The 25,835-nt window shown below is 41.9% G+C and overlaps 1 protein-coding gene across 1 annotated transcript in view; it reads right to left on the bottom strand.

The window, feature by feature from the left end:
- The window catches only part of MYO10 (myosin X), a 161,385-nt gene that overhangs the window by 116,771 nt on the left and 18,779 nt on the right, over positions 1-25,835 (bottom strand). Inside the window, exon 2 of the mRNA XM_027663778.1 lies at positions 11,494-11,592. Coding sequence (XP_027519579.1) covers positions 11,494-11,592 — 99 coding nt within the window. The remainder of the gene's footprint in view (positions 1-11,493; positions 11,593-25,835) is intronic.

Below are 25,835 nucleotides of genomic sequence, written 5' to 3' on the forward strand. Positions count from 1 at the left end.
ACATTTTCTTCCCCTGGTTTAGCATAAATAAAAGCACCACTATGAAAGAGCACTTAAAGTTCTTTTTGCAGCTAACATTGAAAGACTTTATTATCACACTGCAGAAATGCTTTAGGGGAAATCTTGCTCTGATAGTGTTCTCATGAGAAAACTTGATGCTTTCAAACAAGTCACTTTGAAATGTTCAAGAATACAAAAATCATGAGGCTCCCAAAAGTACAATGATGCATCTTATCCCGCTTGGAAGCTCCTGTGTTGCCTACTAAAAGAACCTGAAGCTCTGCAAGAAGTACTGCATCTTTCAAACAGAGAAGATTTCAGACATCAAGCCTTGAAAATGATCTGGCATCAAAATGCCAGTCTGATTGCTCAGATTTAGTTTGTTTAAAGTTGACTTGTGCAGTGAAGGGTACCTGGAGCTGCAGAAGATTCCTCTTTGTTTCTGTGTTTCTTGTGTACAAAGAGATAACACAGACTTCAGGAACTACTTGAGTGACCACAGGACAGGGGAAAGACAGAACCAGCACCGTGCAGCCAGAGGCACTGCAGCCTTCCCCAGAAGACCTGCTAGTGGACACAGTCTCCTTCCCTACATATTCACCACCACACCTCACCATAACTGCTAAGCAGCATGTAGGCTGGGACCACCAGCACACCTAACGCAGTACCCTACACACCTGTCCAACGGCTACACTTTTTAAACTATTCAGATTACTTCAAACAGTAACGACAAAAGGGATTTTTTACAGCTCATGTCCCCAGGTGCAATCCTCAGTCTCTGATGGAGAAGTAGGGTGGGACTGGGACATGACTCTGCTGAACAGTGGCTCCCAGGTGGCTAACTGTAACCAGGAAAGAGAGGGTGGCCTCTGCTCACCATTATCAATACTTTTTAAAATGGTGCTGGCACATGCACTAGCATTTTCTCAGAAGCCCTCATTGTGTAAAATCCTGTCCAGAATTACCTGGTCATTTGACTTTTTAATTTAAAAAATAAATAATAATGAATATTAAAAAAAATCTAATTAAAAAAAATAATAGGACATTGTATACCACTTGGGTTTTGTTCGACTCTTGTCTTTCCCAATTAAAAATCTCCGTGCCAATCCACCATTTATATGTCCCGTAAGGTACAAAAGCTCACCAGAGTAAAACTGAGCAGTGCCTTGCTGCAGAGCAAAGTATCCCACCACGTAATCGTGCTTAACCTAAACCATATGTTCCTAAAAACACCAACAATGCTGAACAATGAGACCAGCCTCACATCCAAGGGAATTTAGGAACAAGGGAACAACTGAAGTGACAAGCTTGTTCACCATGAAGCTACAGATTCATTGTTGTCATCATTTTTTGGCACGGTGTAGCTTGAATTCCTTCCCATGTTTTGTGAACAGCTGAACTGTGTTCCCTTACAAAGGAAATTAATATGGCAGCCTGTGTACATCTGCTTTAATCTTAAAACAAAAGCAGTTTTGCTATCTTTAGTACAAGCATAATAAAGGCACCGAAAAAGACAGATGGTTTGGATTTTCTCTGCAGAAAGCAAGAAAGAAGACTGACATCTCAACTATTTACGTAGCCACAACCCATGTGGCCACAGCAAACCAAGTGGGGACACAGAAAGTACCTCTTTGTCAGCATCTCAGATGCGGACTGCTTTCAGTCGGGTCTTATAAAAAGCACAAAACAACTGCTCACAGATAAATGCTTTTGTTTATAGAGATTTAATTTATATTGTTAGGAAAACACTTAACAACGGCCACACTAATGCCAAACAAATTAATTTCAGTAAAGCTAAAGCAAACACTACTAGTATGTTTAGGCAGCACAGAACAAAACCCTTGAAAACCCAACATTAAAGGAGTTATTTATGGTCATTGCTCAGCCCTCCTGCCCCCATCATTTGTGCATTAGAAATCTCCAGGCTGCTCACTTGCAAACTCCCCAACTTCTGACACTCATAGACAGAAAGTTCATTTTGCAGGAGTAGTAGAGTCACCTCAGTCTGGCAGTCAAGGTAGTTTTTTAGAGTTTTGTTTTGCTTTGGTGATTTTTTTACAATTCAACCTTTCTTTTAAAATATCTCACTTCAGGATCAAAACTTTCCCCTTCCTGAAATCAATCAAACTGATAGTGGTTTTGGCAGAAAGGCAAGTAACAGGAAAAAAGTAAGCACAGCACATGTCCAACATATCTGAGAAGTACTTCATAACTTGCTCTGTATTTTTTATGTAATAAATACATAGTTAAAGGAAAAGCATATACAAAAGGAGGCTTTTCTCTTTTAACAAACATTCAGAGAATGGCAGTCATGTAAAAATATCCTTCCTGATATATAGCAGATAAAAAAATAAGCTGAATTAGCTCCTGAATTAGGGGGGAAGAAAGTTCTCTGCTACAGATATTGTTTCCTTTAGCATAATGAAATGCCTTTTTAATATTTTGATGCTATAACAAAGTGTTGGTAAATTTAAGAGACCCAAACTAATGATTTTTTCAATTAGCAAGTACTTAAGAAGTAAAAGAAGATGGCACACATGGAAAAAACCCAAAACACTTGTTCAAATGAGTGCTTCCACTTGAACCAGTGCTCCAACACCGTACTGACAAGTAACATTTGCGGTTTTGAAGCAGCATTTCCATTAAGAAAAATGTTTTCTGCAAGGCCCTACAGTTGCATTAAATCCTTACGAGGCACGGGGAGGCTTTTGTGCAGTGCAGTTACGCTCCATTAAATGCTTCACAGGAGGGACAGGGTGACACAGCTCAGTGGGCCTGTAGGACACGTGGGCTTGCAGGACATGTGTGGCCTCTCAAGCCACGCTTGCTTCACCGGCGTCTTTCTTCAAAGTGCACGGGAAGGAGCCAGCATGTGCAAGCAGGGCACAGCCACCCCTCCTTGCAGTTCTTTCCAGGTGATGCCCCCCAGGCTGGGGTACCAGAGACCACCTGGGACAATGCAAGTGCAGGCTGTGCAAGGGGGGGAGGCCAGCCTCCCTTAGGATGCTCCCAGTGGAAGCTGCCGGAGCCCAGCTCACATCTGTCACGAGCTCTGTTTACAGGCGCGTCAACAGATGCTTGCAGTGAGAGTCACTGAACTCTGACATCCCAAATAAAGATGTAAACACTTCTCCACAGAAGATAAATCCTGAGTATTAAAAGGCGCTCTTGGCTGACTTCTGGCCCTCTCCAACTCCACGCCATCCCCCAAATCCAAAACTCCCATACACATCCCTTAAAAACAACAGCAATGAAAAGACGCAAAGCACAAAAGAACTCCCCAAGAAACCAACATACTAATAGCCACAGCACCAAGCTTCTTTAGGTATGCTAGAAATAATCAGTAGAATTATTACAACTAAGCCAAATATAACTAACTGCAGAATAAAATTAACTTTACAGTGTTTAGACAGATGGAATCTGATTTCCTGCTGTAAAGCTGCTGAATTTGACCCTGAGCCACAAAGGCTCTGCTGCCCGAAAAATACACGAGCTACCCAGTGTCTGGAGTCGGTAGTCACTACTCTTCATAAGCACCATTAAATTAAAAAGCATGGAAGTCTTCATAAATAAAGTTTGCAGAAAGAGATGGATTCATTTAATGCTAAGAGCAGCCAAGACCAAAGCCCACTGCATATATCTGTATATTTTCTTAAGAGGCTGTATATACAAGGGAGCATACAAAGGTCTTCTTTAAAATGCTCCCTTGTCAGGGTGTATTTCAAGGGTAATAGACATTGAATTCAGGAAAATGTCCAAAAAAACACTGCTTGGAAATATTTTCGGGTCTTCACGTGGAAGAGCTAGAAGCAAGCATGACGCTTTTCAATGTTAACTAAGAAAATCCTTGTCCAGAAGGATTTACTTCTCCAGTGCCTGATCCTATGAACTATGGATGCAGCCAAACACAGCATTTACTGATAAACAGTCCTACTGACTTCAGTAACTTAAGCCAAGTAACTTCAGTGGTGTTATTCATGCCCTGTGAATATGAACGGAAGACTCTTGTTTAAAAGGGCTCCTCACAGCAGCAAAGGCTAGCACAAGAGAGTCCCAAGCAAGGGTGAGAAAGGACATAAGGCAAAGAAAAGAGTCCTTATGAGAAGTGCTTAGCCATTACCTACAGGTTTGAGATTTTTTTTTTTAAATTTTAAACCAAAAATGAGGAAAACATGAACTCTCCTGGTATAACCACATGGTAACTTCCAACATAATCCTATTGTTAACTTTAAAATCAAACAAAAGGAAACCTCCCAAACTAAGCAAAACAGAAAAAACAAACCCCAAACCTCAAACAAGCTCAGGTCTAACTTTTCTGAATGAGGTCACGATGAGAAACTCTCCCAGCTTTCAAACCAGAAATTAAAAAAAGTGAAAGCCTCCATGAGAAACATACTTGAGCTGTGTTTAACAAGGAACATCTGTAGTCTTCCAGTTCCTGAGATGCAGAAATTCCGCAGAAGAGCCACAATAAATTAAACACACAGGAAAAAATACTTTTGTTGCTGACCAAACCATTTACAGGTGCCTCTGATTTGAAGCTAAGGATACGGAGCTCCACTCTGTTTGCTGACATAACACCATGCCGTGAAGGACTTCTTTGTAAAGAAAGTTCACAGAAAGCTGGTTTAACTGACACAGTCTTTACTGCTGAAATATGACATCTGTTTTAAAAAAGCCTACATTTTTTGGATATTATTGCTCAGCTTTTTCTTATAACATTTGATGTAAAAGTTCCTCTCAGTCAGCTAAGCCAGTATGCAATTTCAATGTCAGACTGAGGACAGTTTGGAGCAATTGATTCAATTTTTACTTCTCCCTGGATGAGTTTCTTCAGAGCAGATTTCCCCTACACATACATACATGTTATGTCTTACATATATATGTTTTTCTTTGCAAGGGAAGGGACATTATTAAAAATGTGTGCTCTCAGGTGCTTTTTTGAAAGTCCCCAATTCTCAAAGGCTTAAACACCAATCACTATGATTACATTAATTAAAAAAAAAACAACAAAGCCTGACACACTGACTATATTTATTGCCATTATTTTTACATATATTTGGATGTACAAATAGAAGAAAAAGTAGAGAGTCCTAATTAGGAGGGAAGAAAAATGTTCTTAAATCAATGCCATGCAACTCAGCACAGGTCTTCTGAGAGATTTCATTCCCTCAAGCTTTTTGTATTTGCTATCTGTACTTTCACTGCAGACAGTTTCACATGTGTCTGTACAAGTCAAGAGCACAATACAGTCCTCTTTCTATCTGAAATAAAGTTCACATTATTCAGGAAAAAAAAAGAGAGAAACTGGAAAGAGGTTTTTTCTCAATGGAACCACTGATTACTGAACGTACACAAGTAAGGCATTTCAAACAAAGCACATAGTGACAGCAGGGCTTTTAGGGTTTTATTTAAACATTCACTCGAGTACTTTATAAGCTCACACAACTTCATTAAAAATACAATAAGACAATGAGGAAACATCTGCTTTACTGTCAATAAAACCCTTAAGAAAGATTTTAACTCTAAAATCAGATGTAGTGAAAATACAATAACTGTAATGTCATCTTATATACTAACATATATGTCTGTACACACAAGGAAAGATGAGGACTTACTTTTTCAAGTCTAAGTGTTCATAGACTTCACTGACATACTTTTTATGCATATTCATAGACACGGTGTTTCCAAAATATCAGCGACAAGAGTTCTCTGCACACTAATAGAACAGAAAACAAACAACACAACCCACCCAGCCATCAACAAGCAAATGAGTTCAGCATCTTCTCTTCTGGAAAGCATGTGGCTTGTGCTTACAAAGAGAAAAACATTTACAATGTGAATTGTCAGCATCGTAACTTTTCAAGTCATTGCAGACTCTTTGTTTTGAAGGCTAGCCTGCAGAAAGCTCTTAAGAGGTACTCCAGAGTCAGCTGCAGCTAAGGTTGTTACCGTGTGCTGAGAGGTTACATCTTTCATCTCCCACTCCTTTATCATGGGCCAGGGTGCTGAAACACACACCTGATGTACTATTCTCCTCCCTGCATTTAATGAGGCTTTCATCTACCTCCATACAGTGCCACGTTTTTCTTATTTTCATAAAGAGCTAAGACTTTTTCATAGCTATTTGCTCAGGGAAATCCAAACTTACAACCTGAAATTCTCCATTTTAGTAAACTATATCCTATGTATCAGATATTCCACGCAGCCTATCAAATCAGCTAGTTCTCATACAGAGGGTGACAAGAGCAGAAGACAGTATCACAGCTGCCTTTAACAATAATTAGCAAATCGATTGTTAATCGAAGCATTCAGGCAACACAAGAACACTCAAGGAGGAATTATATAACCATGTGACTAACCAGAAATTGCTATGCAACATGCTAAAATATTGTTATATAATTATAACCTCACATTGGGTAGGATTCCCTACAACCACTCCTGCAGCATACAACTGTATGCTGCTAAAGGGTTTTGTGGCAAATTTATTTCCTCCACTCGCAACAGAACACAAAGAAAAAATGAAGAAGTAATGTACTGTGTTATGAAATTTCCATTATTCTGCAAACTGATGTTGGCAAAGACTTGAAGGCCAAACTCATAAAAGTAAAACCTGAGCCCAGCTCTGGCAATACACCTTCCTAGACCCACTGTCCTGTCAATCACATCTTCAGAAGTCAAGGAAAACGCTCAGTGAAAAGGTGAGAAGTGCAAAGTCTAGTAGAAGCTACTGAATCAGAGAAGATGGATAACAAAGCTGTGCTTTGATAAGGTCCCAATGCTTTCATCAGTTTGCCATTAGTCTTGAACATGAGCTCCAGCTGTCAAAATGATCTGGGAACCGATACCCCAACCACTTCAAAAAATCATCATCACCCCATATTTCTGCAACCTCACCCCTTGCTTCCCCTGCCTTGTTCTTCGGAGTGATAATCCAGCATTCCAGGGACTGCCAAGCAGTCAGAGATAATAGTCAGGCATTATCTCAGTTTCCTTTGACCTGCTTGCAACCTTCTGCAGCTTGTAGGCTGCAGAACAGCAAGGGCAGGATGGTCTAAAAGCACATCAAGAAAAGGCATGAGAGAAAAGTTATTAACTGACCCATGTCAGCTTGCACAGTCCTTTTACACACAAAGTGTGCTCCAGAAACCACAAGCGTTGAAAATAATTCATGTTATCAACTGCAGTGAATTGCTACTGTGCCTTTGGCAGCTTGGCAGCTGCCAGCTCAAACCTGCTGAGGAGATGGAATGCCACATCACAGGTCTGAAGGTTGATCCCTACGTTCTTCCCATTTCGCACCACCCGCTTTTAACACATGCAGGCCAAACCGAAGGAGGTAATTTTTTCCCAGTGATGTTTATAGCACCAAGGTTTGTTAAGTAAATGTGGTCAGTCAGATGACATCACGGTAAATACTTAAAGCCTTTTCCATATTACCCGAAGTTTCAGCTTGCATTATGTGCACCATGAAAAGGCAGTAAAATCACATGTAACACACACATAGAAGACCATTAACAAGTAACTTTTCTGATGGCAGATGCCAATACTAGTTTTGCCATTCTTTTCTAGGGCACCAAAGCAAGCTGTTTTACAGCAGCATCTGTGGTTCCCTTAAGTATAAGGATTTTGCAGCTCAAAACATTACTAAAAGTCAGGTTCTTTATGGCTACACATTCAATTAGAAAATCCCATGCAAATTACAAGTTGCCTCTCCTACAAGCATGTGGATGACTCCTACTAGGAGCTGAAGAGGGCTTAAGTTTAAAATGAAAGGCCCAACACAGGACATTTCTTGGAGGACATGTTAGGGTAACAACACACACAGCAGCCTTTCTACTCTGCAGCCCAAATGTAATGGTGCTGTTATGGATCCTTCTTTTTTCTGCTTGAAAAAGCCAACAGTGTCAGACTCTCCTCTTCATTGAACTTCAAAATTCAGTAAGACGAGTCAAAATATGCAACCTCCAAAATCTGAGAACTCCAAAGGCACAATTTAAAATGCAACCCACAGTAAACAAACCGGCACATAGGTGGTCTCGTTTCTCTGAGACGAGGCTTTGCACCCAGTGGTAGTTGTTCTTAGTCTAGTTTTGTGTATGTCTTTCCCCGTACCATGTGCATCTGGATCACCAATCCAATATAGCTGGTAACTTGGTGCAGGTTACCTTTAAAAGGATGATGGAATCATAGCATGCCTTGGATTGGAAGAGACCTGTAAAAGTCATCCAGTCCAACTCCCCCGCAGTGAGGGGAGGTACTTTCCACTAAACCAGGTTGCTCAAAACCCCATTCAACCTGACCTTGAAGACCTCCAGGGATGGGGCATCCACACTGTCTGGGCAACCTCTTCCAGTATCTCATCACCCTCACAGTAAAAAATTTCTTCCTTAATTTCATTTAAATCTACCCTCTTTCAGCGTAAAGACATTACTCCTTGTCCTATTGCAACAGTCCATGCTAAAAAGTTTGTCCCTAGCTTTCTTATAGGCCCCTTTTGGTAATGGAAGATGCTATAAAGTCTCCCTGGAGCCTTCCCTTCTCCAGACTGAACAACCTCAATGCTCAGCCTGTCCTTACCACCTTAGAGGTGGTCCATCCCATCATTTTCATGGCTCCATCAGGTCCACATCCTTCCTGTGCTGAGGACCCCAGAGCTGGATGCAGTACTATAGAGGAGGTCTTACAAAAGTGGACTAGAGGGTCAGAATCACCTCCCTCAACCTGCTGCTGCACTACTTTTGATGCAGCCCAGAATGCCCAGCCCTGGGCTGCCAACTCATGTCCACATATTGCCAGCTCACATCGAGCTTTTAATCCACCAGCATTTTGAAGTCCTTCTCAGCGGGGCTGCTCTAATCTGTTCATCCCCCAGCCTGTACTGACAACCAGGCAATGCTCCAATCCAAACACAGAACCTTGTATTTGACCTTGTTAAACCTCATGAAGTACACACATGCCCACTTCTTGAGCTTGTCCAGGTCTCTCTGGATGGCATCCTGTCCCTCAGGCTTAGCAACTGCACTACTCATCTTGGTGTCATCTGCAAACCTACTGAGGCTGCACTTGATCCCACTGCCTATCTCATTGATGAAGATTATAAACAGTCCTGGTCCCAGTACAGACCCCTGACAGATATCACTTGTCACCGATCTCCATCTAGATATTGAGCTGTTGAATACTACCACCTGGATGCAGCCATCTGACCAATTCCTCAACTGCCAAACAGTTCCTCCATCAAATCTATACCTCTCCAATTTAGAGAGAAGGATGTTGTGGGGGACCGTGTCAAATGCTTTAACAAGTCCAGATAGATGACATCATAACATCCACAGCCCTTCCTTTGTTCACTGACTCACTTCATTGTTTTCCTCCCTCACTGCTAGGAGAGCAGCAATTTAACCGTGAGTACATTATATCTTGCTCATCAAAAGCCCCTCTGCAACTCTGTCTGGTTCCTTTCCTGCCTGCAGAAAGGCATGTAAAGAAAATAAGGGTTCTCTGGCTCTGAAAGACATACATTAATTTTTTTGGCCATGTGCCAACCCCCACTTTCTGTTACTGTAAGGGAATACAACCATGGAGAGGCCACCTCTCTCCAGTAAACTACATAATCACTGACCTATGTGGAACAAGGCTCTCACACCTGGCAGCATTGCTTCAGCTTTGTCAGACACAATCATAGCAACTGACAGGCAACAAAACAATCAAAACCAAGTTGCACATTCAGGTCATACAAAATGAATATTTTATTCACAAACCTTTTAGTTTCGCCTATACCTCCCCACAAGGAGAAAATACAGGGCTCCATAGCCAGTGTCACCACCATAACTTTGGGTTTTTTGACAACGGTATGACCTGCGCAGCTCCAGGCATGCTGGCATCAGATGGGACTCACCCTTCTCAGTGAGGGAGGAGAGTCTTTTCCCAGGAACTAGGGAGACTCATTGGCAGGGCTTTAACCTAGATATGACGGGGGAGGGGGACAGTATCACGATCATCTTTGAGAGGTCATGGGGATCCGGGAAGGTGTCTGAGGACTGGAAGAAAGCAAATGTCACTCCAGTCTTCAAAAAGGGTAAGAAGAAGGAACTGGGGAACTACCAGCCAGTCAGCCTCACCTTAATCCCTGGAAAGGTGAGGAAGCGCATTATTCTGGAGGCCATCTCTACCCACATGGAGGATAAGAAGGTGATCAGGAGTAGTCAGCATGCCTTCAAGTTAAATCATTTTTTACCAACCTGATTGCCTTCTATGAGGATACAACTACCTGGATGGATAAGGGAAGAATAGTGGATATTGCCTATCTCTACTTCAGCAAGGCTTTCAATACTCTCTCCCGTGAAATCCTCATAGGTAAACTCAAGAACTGTGGGTTGGATGAGTGAACAGTGGGATGGATTGAGAACCGGTTGAGTGGTAGATCCCTGAGGGTCGTCATAAGTGGTATAGAGTCTAGTTGGAGGTCTGTCACTTGTGGTGTCCCCCAGGGTTCTATATTGGGCCCAGTGTTGTTTAACTTGTTCCTCAATTACTTGGATGAGGGAGTAAAGGGCCTCCTCAGCAAGTTTGCTGATGATACAAAACTGGAAGGACTGGCTGACACCTGAGGGCTGTGTGGCCCTTCAGAGGGACCTTGATAGGTGGGAGACATGGACAGAGAATATTCTGAATTTCAACAAGGGCAAATGCAGGGTCTTGCACCTGGGGAGGAATAACCCCATACACCAGTACAGGCTGTGGGCTGACCTGCTGGAAAGTTGTGCTGTGGAGAAGGACCTGGGTGCCCTGGTGGACAACAAGCTGTTCATGAACCAGCAATGTGTCCCTATGGCCAAGAAGGTCAACAGAATCCTGGGATGCATTAGAAAGAGCACTGCCAGCAGGTTAAGGGAGGTGATCCTGCCCCTCTACTCAGCCTTGGTGAGGCCACATTTGGAGTACTGTGTCCAGTTCTGGGCTCCCCAGTACAAGAGAGACATGGAGCTCTTGGAGCAGGTCCAGCAGAGAGCTACTAAGTTGGTAAAGGGTCTGGAGAATCCCTCTAATGATGAAAGGTTGAGGGAGCTGGGCCTGTTCAGCCTCAAGGAGGCAACTGAGAGGGGACCTCATTAATGTCTATAAATATCTAAAGGGTGGATGTCAAGAGGATGGAGCCAGGCTCTTCTCAGTGGTGCCAAACAATAGAACAAGAGAAAGTGGGCAGGTGCACAGGAAGTTCCACCTAAACATAAGGAAAAATTTTACAGCACAGGTGACTGTGCACTGGAATAGGTTGCCCAGAGAGGTTGTGGAGTTTCCCTCACTGGAGATATTCAAGAACCATCTGGATGCAATCCTGTGCCATGTGCTCTAGGAAGACTCTGCTTGAGCAGGGAGTTTGGACCGGATGACCCACAGTGCCCCTGCCAACCTGACCAATTCTGTGATTCTGTGAAAAGCTTGTTACAGGAAACGCAAAAAGGACAAAACATAGAGGAGCAATGCTCATACCTGACCATAATCTGTCCTGAATACGACAACTCCTTCTGCACACGAATGAACAGTACTGGGATAATGCTGATTATTTTCTCGCAGCCAGACCCGAGACCCCTGCAATAAACAAAAGACAATTATAGATGACATAACAGAAAACTGGAAAAATAATTTCACTCAATATTTTCCTCTGGAAATACTTATCAAATAATAGGAGAGAAAGTGAGAGCAAAATCCAAATAAGCAAGGGAAAGAAATAAAATAAAATAATCTGTTAGGAAGTTGGTTTCTGCTCGATTAGTAAATACAGAAGAACTACACTGAAGTGTCTTTTTTTTTTTTTGTGCACAAGTTCCTCAATGCCAGCAAGAGCAGCTGGAGCCAATTCTCTGATTCTCTGAGTCATGTGCCTCATGTTAGCACATGTAAAATTACAGAGCAGTGTTGAATTTACACACAGCTTAAAAGATCTTCCCCAAAGCCAGCTGGCTCCCTACCTGTTTATTTTCAGCCTCTGTCAGGCACTCACAGCACTGCCATCTTTCACCTCTTTTCTAAACTACTTTGCCCTTTACAGGGTTCTCCTCTCTTGCCTGCACTACAATGCAGAGGATTAAAAAAACCCAACTAGTAGCAAGCAGGATTACAAAAGAACTGATATTTGCTTTTTGGAGGTGAGGAGGCAGTGACCAGTGAGACAGTGACCAGTGAGACACCCAAGTCAGTATAGTACAGCAGGCAGAGCTTAATGTTGCATCTACCAGCCAGATGGTAGATTAAGCATTAAGAAAACAGAAATATCCAGCACTGAGAACAAGGGAGGAGGACCACAGCTCATGCTGCAGCTGCAGCAAAAGCCATCCCATAAACAACAGCCACTCAAGTTGCTCCTGTGTAGGAGAAGTTCTTAACTGGCATGAAAACACTGAGCAGCAGCAACCCATGGTCTGATCTCCAACCCAAAATATACTCCCATTCTCTACGAACAGCTGGCTCCATATCAGAACGACAATATTTTTGTGGCATTCGGAGAATAGAGATTTTTTTCACCAGAGCAGTCAAATTATCTCCTAAAGAAAAAGTAAATGGGTGGTGGAAAAGTCCTGGGATATAGCCTGATAATCATAAAGTTGTGACTTTGGGTGTACAATCACTGAAAAGAACCAAGTAAAATAATTTTGCATGCTAGCAAAATTATCCAAAATTATCCAAAACCATCCAAAGGCTGTCCTTGCCTGAATTTCTAAACACAGAAACTAGACCTACAGCCTTGTTAAGGCTGGAGAGGGGGGGAAGGGGGAGAGTCCTGATTAACAATCAAGACAAATGCAGCTTTTTATTTTTATTGCATATTTAAGGCAAGTGGCCTGTGAATCTACCATGGACTTCAGCCACATTACAAGTTACATATGCTTTAGATAACGTTGAATAAACATTACTCTTCTTTCTATGATGGGACAACAACAGCACTGAGACACACAATAATGTTCATGTCCCTTCATCATCTTTCTGGTCCTTTGTTGGACCCTATTCAGTATGTCCATATCTCTCCTACACTGGAGAGCCCACAACTGGACACAGCACTCCAGGTGTGACCTCACCAGAGCTGAGCAGAGGAATACGATCACCTCCTTCAACCTGCAGGCAACACTTTACTAACATGTCCAACAGTGATGCCTATAGAAACTTCATGAGATGCAATACTCTTGAGTTAACATAGGACACCAGAAGAAAGAATCTTCAGCCCATCAAACAATCTCATTCTATCTGACAACCTCTGTTTCATGTTTGAATATTTTGCTGTTATTAATGGGATTATTCTGGCACGAAATGGAAGGACTACAAGGTTGTTCAAATCACAGAAAATTTTTACTTCACTCGTCTTTTTTGCCTCAACCTAATAACCCCACAGAAGCAAGGCACGGCAAAGCTTCTCCCCCACAGTAAATAGCCAGTTTTGTTCACAAATTGTAATGGGTTTAATGATGGTGGCTACTATCACCATTAAGCTCTGGAGACATGATGGCTTGAGGGGGGGATGCACGTATTACTGTCACCCCAAGCAGCGAAGAGAATTCAGTCCCAGTCTTCCCACCACACAGAGAAATGCTTTTGCCAGCCTGCTGCTGGGCGCTAAATGTCTTTATCAGGCAGTCTCCACCTTCTCATCCTAGGTGAGCTCAATCCATCTAAATGGATAAACAGCAAAAAAGCCTATTTATCACAAGGCAGTCAAGTTCTTCAAGTGCTTCAGGACAACAAAACCCATTATTCCGCTGGTTTATTATTTGCCAGCATCTCAGAGCTCAAGTAACATGAAGTTTATGCTTTCAAGCGTAATGAAAAGCTTGTAAATATTAAGCCGCAACAAAATTTGCCAAAACCTCAGCATTCAAAATAGTCTTTCACAAGGAGGAGAATGTTTTCCATCTTGAAATTGAATAATTAATGCTGCAAATTTTTTTTCTGCCTATGAAGGGGAAAAGAAGGGGCCCGCCCGCACAGAAGCCTTCACTTGGTTGGGTTAGTCGTATAATAAGTTTTTAAAGCAGGGAAAGGGGTTGATTTAAACAAATGTACATTGTTAGGGGTCAATAGCTGCTATTCAGAGGAAGCTGGAACAATGGAGTTCACAAAGCCAGAGGCCTCTGGAATGCAAATACAACATGTTCCCTGGCAAGGTAGCTCTACAGTGTGGTGTCTGTCCCTGGGCCTTTCCCTCTGGGGGGGGTGGCAAAACAAAAAGATATTGGCAGGAGATACCTCACCAGCTACACAAGTTACAGCCACTGATCCAGCAGCCATCCCTCTGTGGTGCATGCACCAGTAAGAAAATCTTCACCAGTAGTTAATTTATGGACAGGACTCAGCATACAGGACCATCTAAGGAAGGACTCTCCTCAACACACATGGCAGCACATTACATTGATCTCAACCTCTTTCACAGGGAGAAGCCTGGTGACTTGGGTTACTCCAGAGCTCCCCGACAAGCCATCCTTCTGTGGCAAGTGGGCAGAGAAAGCCATGAAGCACTAACTACAGCCCAATGTTTTTTATTTCCATGAAGCGAGGTTGTAAAAATACTTGAAACAGTGTTTGGAGAAGAAGGGCTGTATGCCATCATTTCCGCAGCAAATACATTTCTCCTGACTGCAAAAGGGAAAGGAAATAGCTTTGCAAATCTCACAGCTGTAAGACCACCTGGAGAACTTCTGAGTCCCTCTACCTCGCAGATTTTGCTGGTGAATGTGCAAACACTACTTCCTACCTTCCTTGTCTATCTGTTCTTGGAGATAACAAAAATCCTTTCCTTTTTTACTTTCTATTGGACATAGATACACTGAAAATCACATATCATACCTTATAATGTGAGATCCTCAATGCAGTTGATTCAAAACAGTTAAAACTGCTTTAAATTAAGAGCAATAAACGTAGGTTATGCTGCATCTGCATCAAAAAGCATGTCACTATTAGGGCTTGGCAAAGTAAAAGGAACAATAGTCAATATGATTTGTTTATGCATCTCAGTAGCTTGGCTCTGAATACAAAGTTTGAGAGACAGGAAGAGATGTTATTAACTAGGTCAAGCTGGAGATAGCTTTTTAATGCAAAAGGTAACCAAAACCACATTTATTTTCGCTCTTTCTCTTTCCTAATTCACAGACAGATGACGATCAAGGAGGGGTCACAGAAAGAAAGAAGTCATCCAGAAACAAAAACATAACTTTGCTAATTTTATATCAATAAACAGTTTTTGTTCTGAAAACTCATCCTTCATTTTTGCCTTAGAACTACTGAAAACACTTAAGTTTAGGTACCCAAAAACCTTAACATGCGAAGTGCCTGGCCAGACTACTCAGTGGAAACTCAGTGGAAAATTCACTGGAAGCTGGATATCCCCCAGTGACTTCAACTCAAGTCAACCAGGCATTCATCCTCTTGAGCAGAAGACCAGACCTATTCTTCCATATATAAATCCAGGGAAACAAGCAGTAATGGCCATTTGTATGATGCACTGCTCATTAATTCAGAGCATTGGTGTAGATGCCCTCCTTTGCACTGCCCGGCTTTCCTGGTGTGGCTTTCCTGGTGCAGCTTTCCTGTGCTCCATGACGAAAGGCTTTCACAACAGCTGGACGTCAGCAGTAGCTGAATACGGAAACTACCATAAAAGCCTGTGCTTACTACTGCCACACAACACACAAAAGGGAATATAAACAAATACTCCAGAAATTGCTTCAAGACAGTGACACCAATTGGCTCCGTTTCTCACCAGCCAGGCTACCTGCCCTCCGCCAACAGTCAGGAATTGGCAGGTTTTATTCAGGATGGGGTGGGAAGGGATGGATAGAGTTACAGAGAAGGACTAGTCGAACCCTGTAGATAGTGAGAGAAAGCACAACTTTGGAAGATATTTCAGAATGCAATCTAAGTTTCAATACTTTAAACTGATTACCTACATAAATCTAGGCATATACTTAATCCAGCTGAATGGGGTAAAATTAATTTTTAAACCCTTACAGCACTATTCACAATTTCCTCAGAAAACACAGGGGTAAAATACTAACACCTTTCTCTCAACAAATTTAGTTCTGCCTCTTGAACAGCACTACTTTGCTTTCCTGTTTTAAAGCACAACAAAGCCATGAAGATGTTTCTAGGGGATATAAGGTCAGTTTAGGGGGAGACTGGTTTCCTGCAGAACAAAATCTCCTTGAAAATTAGATGTTTCTGTTGTCTGTCAAACCCCAATATCAGATCAAAGCACCAGCTCTGCCGCTCCTGAGGTCTGTGCAACAGCTGCCGATTAACCTTGAACAGGCTCCATCTCCTTCTGTTTCAGTAACTGGAGACAGCGTAGCACCAGTGATGGTATATGACTCTAAAAACAAGAAACTGGATTAAAACGTATATTATTACTGACTTGAAAGGGAACCAGAATAAATTTGTACCTTCCTCAGCCCTTTGAAGGCATCAGCAGCTCTTAGAAGACCACCACTTCATATAAGATAGTATTTTTGATATAAATTTAAAAAAACCTCAAACAACAACACAAAAAAATATTGTCTTCCAATTATGCCCAACACAAACAGCACACAGACATTACCCTGAACAAACGCAGGTGGAAGAGCATGCTCCTCCTCATCTGCTGTTGAATGTGAAGGTGCCCATCACTAACAGACCCCACTCAAAAGCCAAAAAGCAATTCCATCAAAAAGCAACCGCGCTTCTCTGCTAGAGCTCTGAAGATGTGATTGACAGCTCCTGAGGACAACAGATTGCCACATAGATATGAAACAGCAGCTTATCATGCACTCAGAAGCAAATCCGGCAAGAAGATACCATCAATTTTGGGTAGAGGAAGAGAGTTACTGGTATTGCTACAACCTGAGTTATGGCTTTCGTAAGAGATTCACTTGTTTTGACAAGTTTTGCAAAACACTTTTTTTCACTTTCAAGACTGCCTAACCTATACCGTGGCATCACGGCTGCAGAAACATGACAATGCAGGAGTTTGGAAAGCCTATTGTCATTATCAGTTGTGGTCAAGTTAGATAGGCTGCTAGAAGACAACAGGTTTTTCATGCTAGCAAATTTAGGTAAATAAATACCGGTTTCTGTGCAGTCAAGATAATGACATTTCTGATTAATTACAACATTAAAAATCATTGCTCCAAGTACTACTTGGCAACCAACCATGAATAAAACTGCAAAAATGAGAAATCAGTGAAGCAGGAACACATTCAGCAACTTTTCTCTATCTACTGGATCCACAGTTTCAAGTCCCACTCTACATTATCATCATGATCATCAGCAGGTATCACAGACTTGCCTGGCATATGGCACTGCCTCCACCACTCTCTCCCCTCCACCTTAGCTTGGAAAGAGTAGGCAGGATTTTAATCTGCTAAAACTCAGTAAGGAAGATAAGTAATTCAAAAAGACAACATGAGGGTGAGGAGAAGGAAGATGAGACAGGTACTGATGATAGCAATGAGATGTAGGGAACGTTTGGGAAAAGAGCTCAAGGACACTGTACATCTTTCCCTCAGCATCTGTATTGGAGCGGTGGGTAGCAGTGGCCAGTCAAATGACAGACTTCCTGGTATATTCATGGTCATCTTAAAAGTAGCATGCAATTCTCTCCCCTTATTTGAGTTCCTAAAGAGGAATATACAATATTCTGAAAAAAACCTTAAAATTTATCCTGAGAACCAAACAAGCCCTAACTATGCCTCCAAAGGTTTCAACAGGAATAGCAGTTCTGTCTTTGATGACAGCACAGTTTTGCCAAGCACTCATATTTTTTTTCAAAAACACACTTTTTAATGAGTTGCAGTCATGACTACAAATGTGAAAAAACACAAACAAACCAAACAAAAAACTCAATAAAACCAAACACAAAACCAGAAAAACCTACAAAACTTAATTTCCTTAAAATCAAGTGAACTTTACCACCAATCTGTATTGATACGTTTTAATGTACCTGTCAACAGGTATTTTAAGGAAGACAGAACCGAGGAAGGACAGTGTGCAACAAAACAGCAGAGGAAAAGAAATTCTCCACTAAAAACCGTTCACTGAAGCCTACAGCAACACAGCAAGAGCAGTTATCCCAGCACGACTGCCCAAACAAGCCAATTTAAATCACTGCTAGCTTCTGCTAACATGCTCTTTTCCATATTGTCTAGTCAGCTATTACACTGCTGTGCATCTCTATCACTGATGCAGGGAAAAAGAGGACATCCTGCCAAAGTGCCTGTAGCTCATCCACCATGCTTGGTTATGCCTGGTAGCTTGGCAATGTTTTGCTTATGCTACATGACATGCTTATAAACTCACATCAAGGGGACGAAGGATTTCTAAATCCACATATGTGAAGTCCTGCTAGCACTCTCTTCTCATCCCCTCCTGAAACTACCCTTTTGGGACTGGGGTCTCAAAAACCGATGAGGTGCAGTGATGGTAGAAATATCTTCTTCACTACTCTCTTTATTGGGGCTCAGCCACACAACTTCACTCTTCTTCAGAAGCTTTGCCCTTAAAAACTCCCAGGTACCAAATTAAATCATCTGCCACAGGTTTGCTAATGGTCTCAAAACAACTTTTCACAAGTTTTGTAAAACACCCAAGAATTTTCTTTTTCCTGCTTTTCCCCCCGTCTCTTCTTCCAAGCTCCGTATTTGCTTGAAATTAAAACTCAGGATTTTGGAGAGACGCAGTTCATACTTTGGTTCAGTGAGACTTAGCATGACTTTATTTCAAGGCTAAGTGTGAAAAGGAGTGAGTAAAGAGAATAATGGACCAGTCACCCACAGGTCTTTCATTCATTTATTTTATTAATAATGATCACTGAAAATAGGAGAATTTTATATGCTAGGTCATAACTTCTTTCCCTAAGTTGCATTGATCCCCTCACATTGAATTTACAATAGATGATTCAGTAGGCTTCATTTCATTTTGCAGCTTTGCTTTCACAATATGAGCATTATAACTCTCGTCACAGGGACACAAGTATTAAAAGTATGTAATTGCACTGAATTATTTTTTTTCATTACTAGTTCATGCTTCAGTTTGGCTTTTTGGGGGTTTTTTTGTTTGTTTGTTCGTTCTTTGTTGGTTTTTTTAATCAATATAATTTTGGCAAGCTATATTGGTTTTACCCTACAAACACCAGAACTCTTTGCTAAGTTTTGCAAAATTACCATGTCCTACAGATGTCAATAGGACCCTCCATATGGGTAAACATCTGTAGAGTAAGGACTTACTATGTTTAATACCTAATGGAATAAAGAAACCAGGAGGAACAGATGACAAACACTGGATAGCTGGTAAATTAGGATGTGCTGTTGGACCTGTTCAGTAGCATTTTCAACATCTGTTTCAGCCTTGCCTTTCTAAAGGCCCATCTGGCTGGTCTGACCCCATGCTGAGGAACAAATCCCAGTTACACTTTGACCACAAGGAGTTGAGGGGTTTGGGCTGCACCAGATTCAGGACAAGCACCTCTTCGCAACACTGGCTCCAACAGCTAAGACAACTCCGCAGCCCAGCAGCCTGTCCCATGCATGTGTAGGTCCCTCAGGGCGGGCACAAGGCAGCACAACACAGCTCAAAGGCAGAAAGAGGAGCCTAGAGAAGCTGGTTGAAGAATAAAACGTGTCATGTCTACACCCAGCCAAGAAAATGTGGTTTTCTGGCCTGAAAAAGTGACTGCAGCAACTGGGTAGCAGCACCACTGAGGCTCATTTGGGAAGGTTGGGCAGACATTATCACTCTTGCAGCATCATACAGAAAAGTCCAACATAGGTTATGAAACAATTCGAGGTGGTGGGGAACCAGTACTACATTCCCAGGACACAAACATCCTTAAAAATTAAATAAATAAAAATTAATACTAAAAATCCAGGAGGTAAGCAAATTGCTTTGGGGAATCACACCCCTCTTTGTCTGAAGCCCACCTATGCATCCTGGTTTCTAGAAAAATGGGATGATGGGATGATCCTTTGCCAGAGCAAAGATGCCCCAATGAGTGGCCAGCAACACAGTACCCTTCTGTGCTCTCCCTCCTTACCTTTTGTGCTTTGGGTGAACATAGAAAAAGCCGATGCTGCCACTGAAGTCCTAAGCTGGAAGGCTAATGTTAGCAACTTCCCACACTAATTTGTACACTGCAAACCACAATAATCACTGAGCAACTCCAAACTGCCTGTCTGGAGATCACCTGATGAAAACATAACCAGTTAAGGAAAACCTAATGGCACACTTTATCATTACAGGGCAGAGCACTGGCTTATTCCCATGCACCTGAGGCAGAAAGGCTGTCAAGCACAGCTCACACATACAGGGAGCATGGGGGATGCAGAGGTACACTGCTGTGCCTGGTAAGCATTGCCCGAGCTCAGTCTTAGCTCCTCATACAGCACATGCGTGACCAGCCTCCCCACAGGAAAGATTTTGTGCTTTTTACGGTGCGTAATATCTGATGCCTTTTGCCCTCTGCCCCTCTGCAGCTCACTGCCTTGCACACAGCAATGAAATGCCCATCTTAACAAACAAAAGCGAGCAGGCAACAGTGTTTTAGTTAAATCCCAACAGTATATATGAACAGCATTCACAACCCACTGAGTAACAGGTATTGTAGTTCTACACAGAAAAGCGCAAACATTTCCTGGAGAGTTATGGGAGCTTCAACCAACGTGACAGAAGTAAGCACCTAAGAATAATCTGGGTATACACTGTTTAAATAGATATTCTCAATTTTCAGAAGGAAGGGAGTGACGGGAAAGAGCTAAAGGGTGACTCTCAGATTTCCCAGCAGACCTGTAAAGAGACACACAAGTCTACACAATAGGAAAAAATAAGTTTATTCCACTTTCCATTTATTTTAGAATTAATTTGCATTCACAGTAGTTGAAAAAAGGATACTAACAGGACTCTGTGAAATTATTGCACCTCTCTACAGTCCTGAAGAGTGTCCTTTCTTCTGTTGGATCCCAAATTCATATATCTGCAGAAAGGAATTTTAGTGGTCTCAGCAAAAGGCCATGGGCTATGAGAGCTGGGGAAAAAACCTCAGTTTAAGAAGCAAATGGGACATCACAGGTGTGGAGTGCCCTGCCCAAGCCAGAGGGACCATGTTATCAAGCATCTGCAGAAGACCTATTGAGTTTTATTTCTTCTTTTGTGTTACCTGTTCCCCCCATGTAATTCCCCTAAGATAAAGCAGGTTTTCCCCTATGGTGTGTGTTAAGACCCCAAAATTTGTAAACCTGGGTTTTCCCCTTTATGTCATCTCTGTAAAACCCCAATTGTGATAGGCCCACCCCCCGATGAATATGTAAACCCCACCATGAATATGTAATACCCCAGACCCATAAAATACCAATTTTTGCACGAATAAACCATTCCAGTTTCTCCTCTCCACTGGGATCACTTTGTTTATTGACCTCCACATTCTTCCACTTTCCTAAATCCTCTTTTTGTTTGTCCTGCGTACCCAGACCAATATTTTGGGATGCCAGGAGGAAACACACCCTGAGATTTTGGCAGACACTTCTCTTGGGTCTGGAGCAGGCAGGAGGACTGGCTGTTAGCTCTTCTCATCTCCTCCATCTCCAGCAACTACCACCTTATTCTTCCCAGGTCAGAAACTCAAAAAAGACTCCCAACAAATTTTAGCACTCCGCCATGAACAGAGATGCAAAACACAGAAGATTTGATCACTGTTGTCTTTTAATGTATTTCAGTTTTCTCTTGAAATATGAACAGAATGTGTCAAACTGCAAGGGATAAAACCCTATAACCTTAAATTATTTATTATTAATTCAAAATTCATTGTTTGTAAATGGCTCATGAATAGGATCTAATCTACCAGCAATGAAACAAACACCAAGGTGTCAGTAAATATGAAATAGCTGCTCATGAGTTACTTCTCAAACTTGTGATCAAATATTTTTAAACAAAAATAAATTGCAACAGGCAGTTGAAAACACCTAATTCACTTCATCAACACACAGGACAGAGAAGATTGGGTGGCAGTAGTAGAAGAGAAATTTAATCCCAGCCTAGTCTCTTTCTCAGCTGTTGCATGGTGTGAGCAGAAGATTGTCAATCAGGGCTAATCTCCGCTTTCCCAGGGGCAATGTGATACCAAAGTCAGCTGCACAGGTGCCATTTTACACCACTGTAATACAGACAGAAGGTGCGATTTCATAGAAAAGACAGTTTAGGATCTGTGTCAAAGGAAAATTTGGCAATAAAGTTTATATATTGGGTAAAATTAGAAATCCATGAAGTTCAGATAAAAGGCAGTGTTTCCAGCAAGTACTTTGAATCTTTTGCATTTTATCAACTTTAAACTTTTCTCAGATTCAGGGTGATGCTTTGCAAGGCTTCCCACTAAAGAGCCTTGTCACTGCTCATGAATACCAATGGTATGCAGCAGTTGCAAGGTAAAAAGGCAGCCTGAAACACTGAATTCATTATACTCAGCCACTCAAGGTCACAACCCTCTGAAAAGCAATCTCCTGCTTTTTTGCTTACTCCACTTCTCCCTGACCAGATACATTTCCTTCCAGTAACGCTACTCTTATAAGCATATCTGTTTTGATTTTTCTGCACTTGAGAATCTATAAAATGAAGCATCTATAGGGCAAGTCATCCAAGTCATTATAGCAAGTCATTATTTCCTTTATTGGCATTTTTCCTATATATGACATATAAAAAATTTACTTTGAAGTTCATTCACCACTAAACTGTCAGGAGTAAACACTTTTAGCAGGAAACTCAGAAACAAAGCACATATTTCATATCAGCAAACCCTCTCTCCTCCTGCCATAGATTTGCACACCATATGCTGGACTGAACCCTGTAATTCCATATTGTTCCATTTCACATCTACAGACAAACTCCTGAGGCAGGTCATACAAAGCAGCTCACAGGTTCCTTGGATGTGCAGTGACACACCTTTGCTCATCGCTTGCAGCACCTTTCCAAAGAAGCTTAAAATCTGCATTCCACTTTTCAACAGAAAGGTGTGGCACGTTTCCTCATCTGCAGGCACACCTAGAAATTTGACACATTCCCATTCTGCATCCTTGTTTTCATGACAGGGATGGACATTTACTGCATGACTCTGGCACAGATTTTTTTTTCTTTCTTCAATGCATATTTACAAAAGCTGATAATTGTCAAAAGGAAAACTGGCTACCTCAACCTAGTACTTGTGGCAGGAGTAGAAGAGACAGAAACACAGAGAAGTTGTTTCTGTAATTTTTTTTCTTTAGCACACATGCATGTTTTACTGTGCAGCAGGTTGTAGAAGATTTAATCCAAAACTAAGGCACAAAGCCATTAGAAGAGCTTAACCAAACAGAAGTAATTCAAAGCATTATCACCTGACAAACAGGCATTTATCCCAGAGATAAATGTACAAGGAGTACAAGGAAATGCATCTGGGTTGAGACTCTCTTCTAGTTTACTGTGTCCAGTGTGCAAAAGCATATTAAAACCAGGGTTGAACAGCTGAATGCCTCTCAGCAGGTAAAGGACCTCCTCAGCCATGTGATCTTGATTATACACTGTAATCTCCCAGAAGTGCATCATTCATATATCAAGGTGGGAACCCTTTGCATGTCAGCTCTTCTCATTAGTCAAGGAGATTAGCTCAAGTTAGCAATGAAGCATCATTGCAGTAGAGAGGGAGAAGGTTTTTTTTCTCCACACTTCTCCAGGATCAGGTCTGAAATCAGATCAGATCACTCTATGCTAATCGACTTGACCTACTTGGGTCAAGATGCCAAACTGAACCACAGAGGAGATCCTGCTTCCTTCACACAAAGACCTGCCAGCTGTGACTGACAGTCACATCTCCCCCAGCCTGGAAGAACCTGCAAGTGCCAGCTGTGGAAAGCTGTGCTTCCCCAGATTAGAAAAACAGATGTGAGACCAGAGGAAGACCTGTCAGGAACACAGCTGCTTTGAGACACAGATATATGAGACAGAGGAGAGCCACAAAGATGATCGGGGAGATGGGACAACTCTCCTATAAAGACAGACAGAGTTGGGGTTGTTTAGGATGGAGAAGAGAAGACTCTGGGGAGACCTTTTTGTGGTTTTCTAGTACCTAGAGGGGGCCTACAAGAAAGCTGGAGAGGGACTTTTTACAAGGGCATATAGTGAAAGGACAAGGAGGAATGGCTTTAAACTGAGAGAGGGCAGGTTTAGATTAGATAAGAAAGAAATTCTTCACTGTGAAGGTGGTGAGACACTGGAACAGGTTGTCCAGAGAAGCTGTTCATGCCCCATCCCTGAAAGTGTTCAAGGCTGGATTGGATGGGGCTTTGAGCAACATGGTCTAGTGGAAAGTATACCTGCCCAGGGGAGGGGGGCAAGGGGGATGCGTGGAGGGGAGATTGGAACTACCTGATCTTTAAGGTTCGGTCCAAACCAGACCATTCTATCACCGTTGAAAGGTAAAACTGAGCAGACTTTAAGCGTGCTGAAAGTAATGAAATGACAGCAGAGGTGTGACGTGTTGGTGTGTGAAGCATCTTTGTGGAGAGCTCAGCATGTGCCAACAGGCAAGGGATTGTGCTGCTAGCAAAAGCATAGCCAAAAGCAAGCTTCTCTTTCCACTCTAGGCACCTTGTCTTCAAGAGGTAGACATATTTCAATATACATCACCCAATACCTCAGATTACCCACAGACTAAGACAGAATCATTTAGGAAAAGACCTCTAAGATAACTGAGCACTAAACCATGTCCCTAAGTGCCACGTCTACATGTCTACATCTATTTTAAGTACCTCCAAGGATGGTGACTCAATCGCCTCCCTGGTGCAACTTGAGGCTGTTTCCTCTTGTCCTATAACTTGTTGCTTGTGAGAAGAGACCAACCCCACCCGGCTACAACCTCCTTACAGGCAGTTGTAGAAAGATACCTCTATCAGGCAACAGATAGACAACGTACACAGACCATACAACAACTTTAAGTCTGACAAAAGCAAGTTTTTCTTCTATAAGGAAACTGCTTCAGAAGATTTACATATCCCTGCTCTGTATTTCCCAGCTTCCCCACACACACACCCTGCCACCCAAAAGGTATGCTTGGAAGCTATGAATCCAAACAGTGGACAGCAGGCTTTCACAAGCAATCCTCATTGACCCGAAAGCCCAGGGAACCATGACTTTTCTCTTAGTTAGCTCTGAAAGTATGTCAGAGTACTCAGCAGCATGAACCTTTGCAGGGCAGTTCATTTTACTCAGCAATGAATTACATCAACCAACTCTTCTGTAAACATCAGCCCAGACAATTCCATAAACATCTGCTTCCACAGTGTGGTGCAGTTCCCCGGTCTGTGAGACCTGGGAGGATGTTGCAGGCTTTCCATCACAAGGATGATGCTTTAAATTACCTATAAAGAATGTGACTGCACAATAATTTCAAGTCAAATTAAAAGGGTGCCTAAATTAAAAAGCACTCAAAATGCAGTATTAATGATTCTTCAATTCCCAGAGAGAGCGAGGTCCTTTTTCTTAAATAATAGTAAAAAAAAATCAAACCCTAAAAGCAGAAGAAAAACCCAAACAAAACTCAGAGTATATGGACTTCACAGTATGCCTGCACAAGCTCAAACTGGGAATTTTCCATGACTGCTTCACATAGTGCACATTAAAACATATTTAATCGTACTTACAATCAGATTTTTATGGCACTAAAGAATGCAAGTCTAAAACAAATTTAAATGTCTTCCTCTGCCTAAAACAGCCATAGTATCTTTTACTACTTTTCATACTAATAATGAAGTCACTTCTCATATTACCATGCTGTGAGTCAACAAAACAGCTATTTGTTC

The sequence above is a fragment of the Corapipo altera genome, unplaced genomic scaffold (assembly GCF_003945725.1).
Source record: "Corapipo altera isolate COAL_440 unplaced genomic scaffold, ASM394572v1 73, whole genome shotgun sequence".
Classification (NCBI taxonomy): Eukaryota; Metazoa; Chordata; class Aves; order Passeriformes; family Pipridae; genus Corapipo; species Corapipo altera.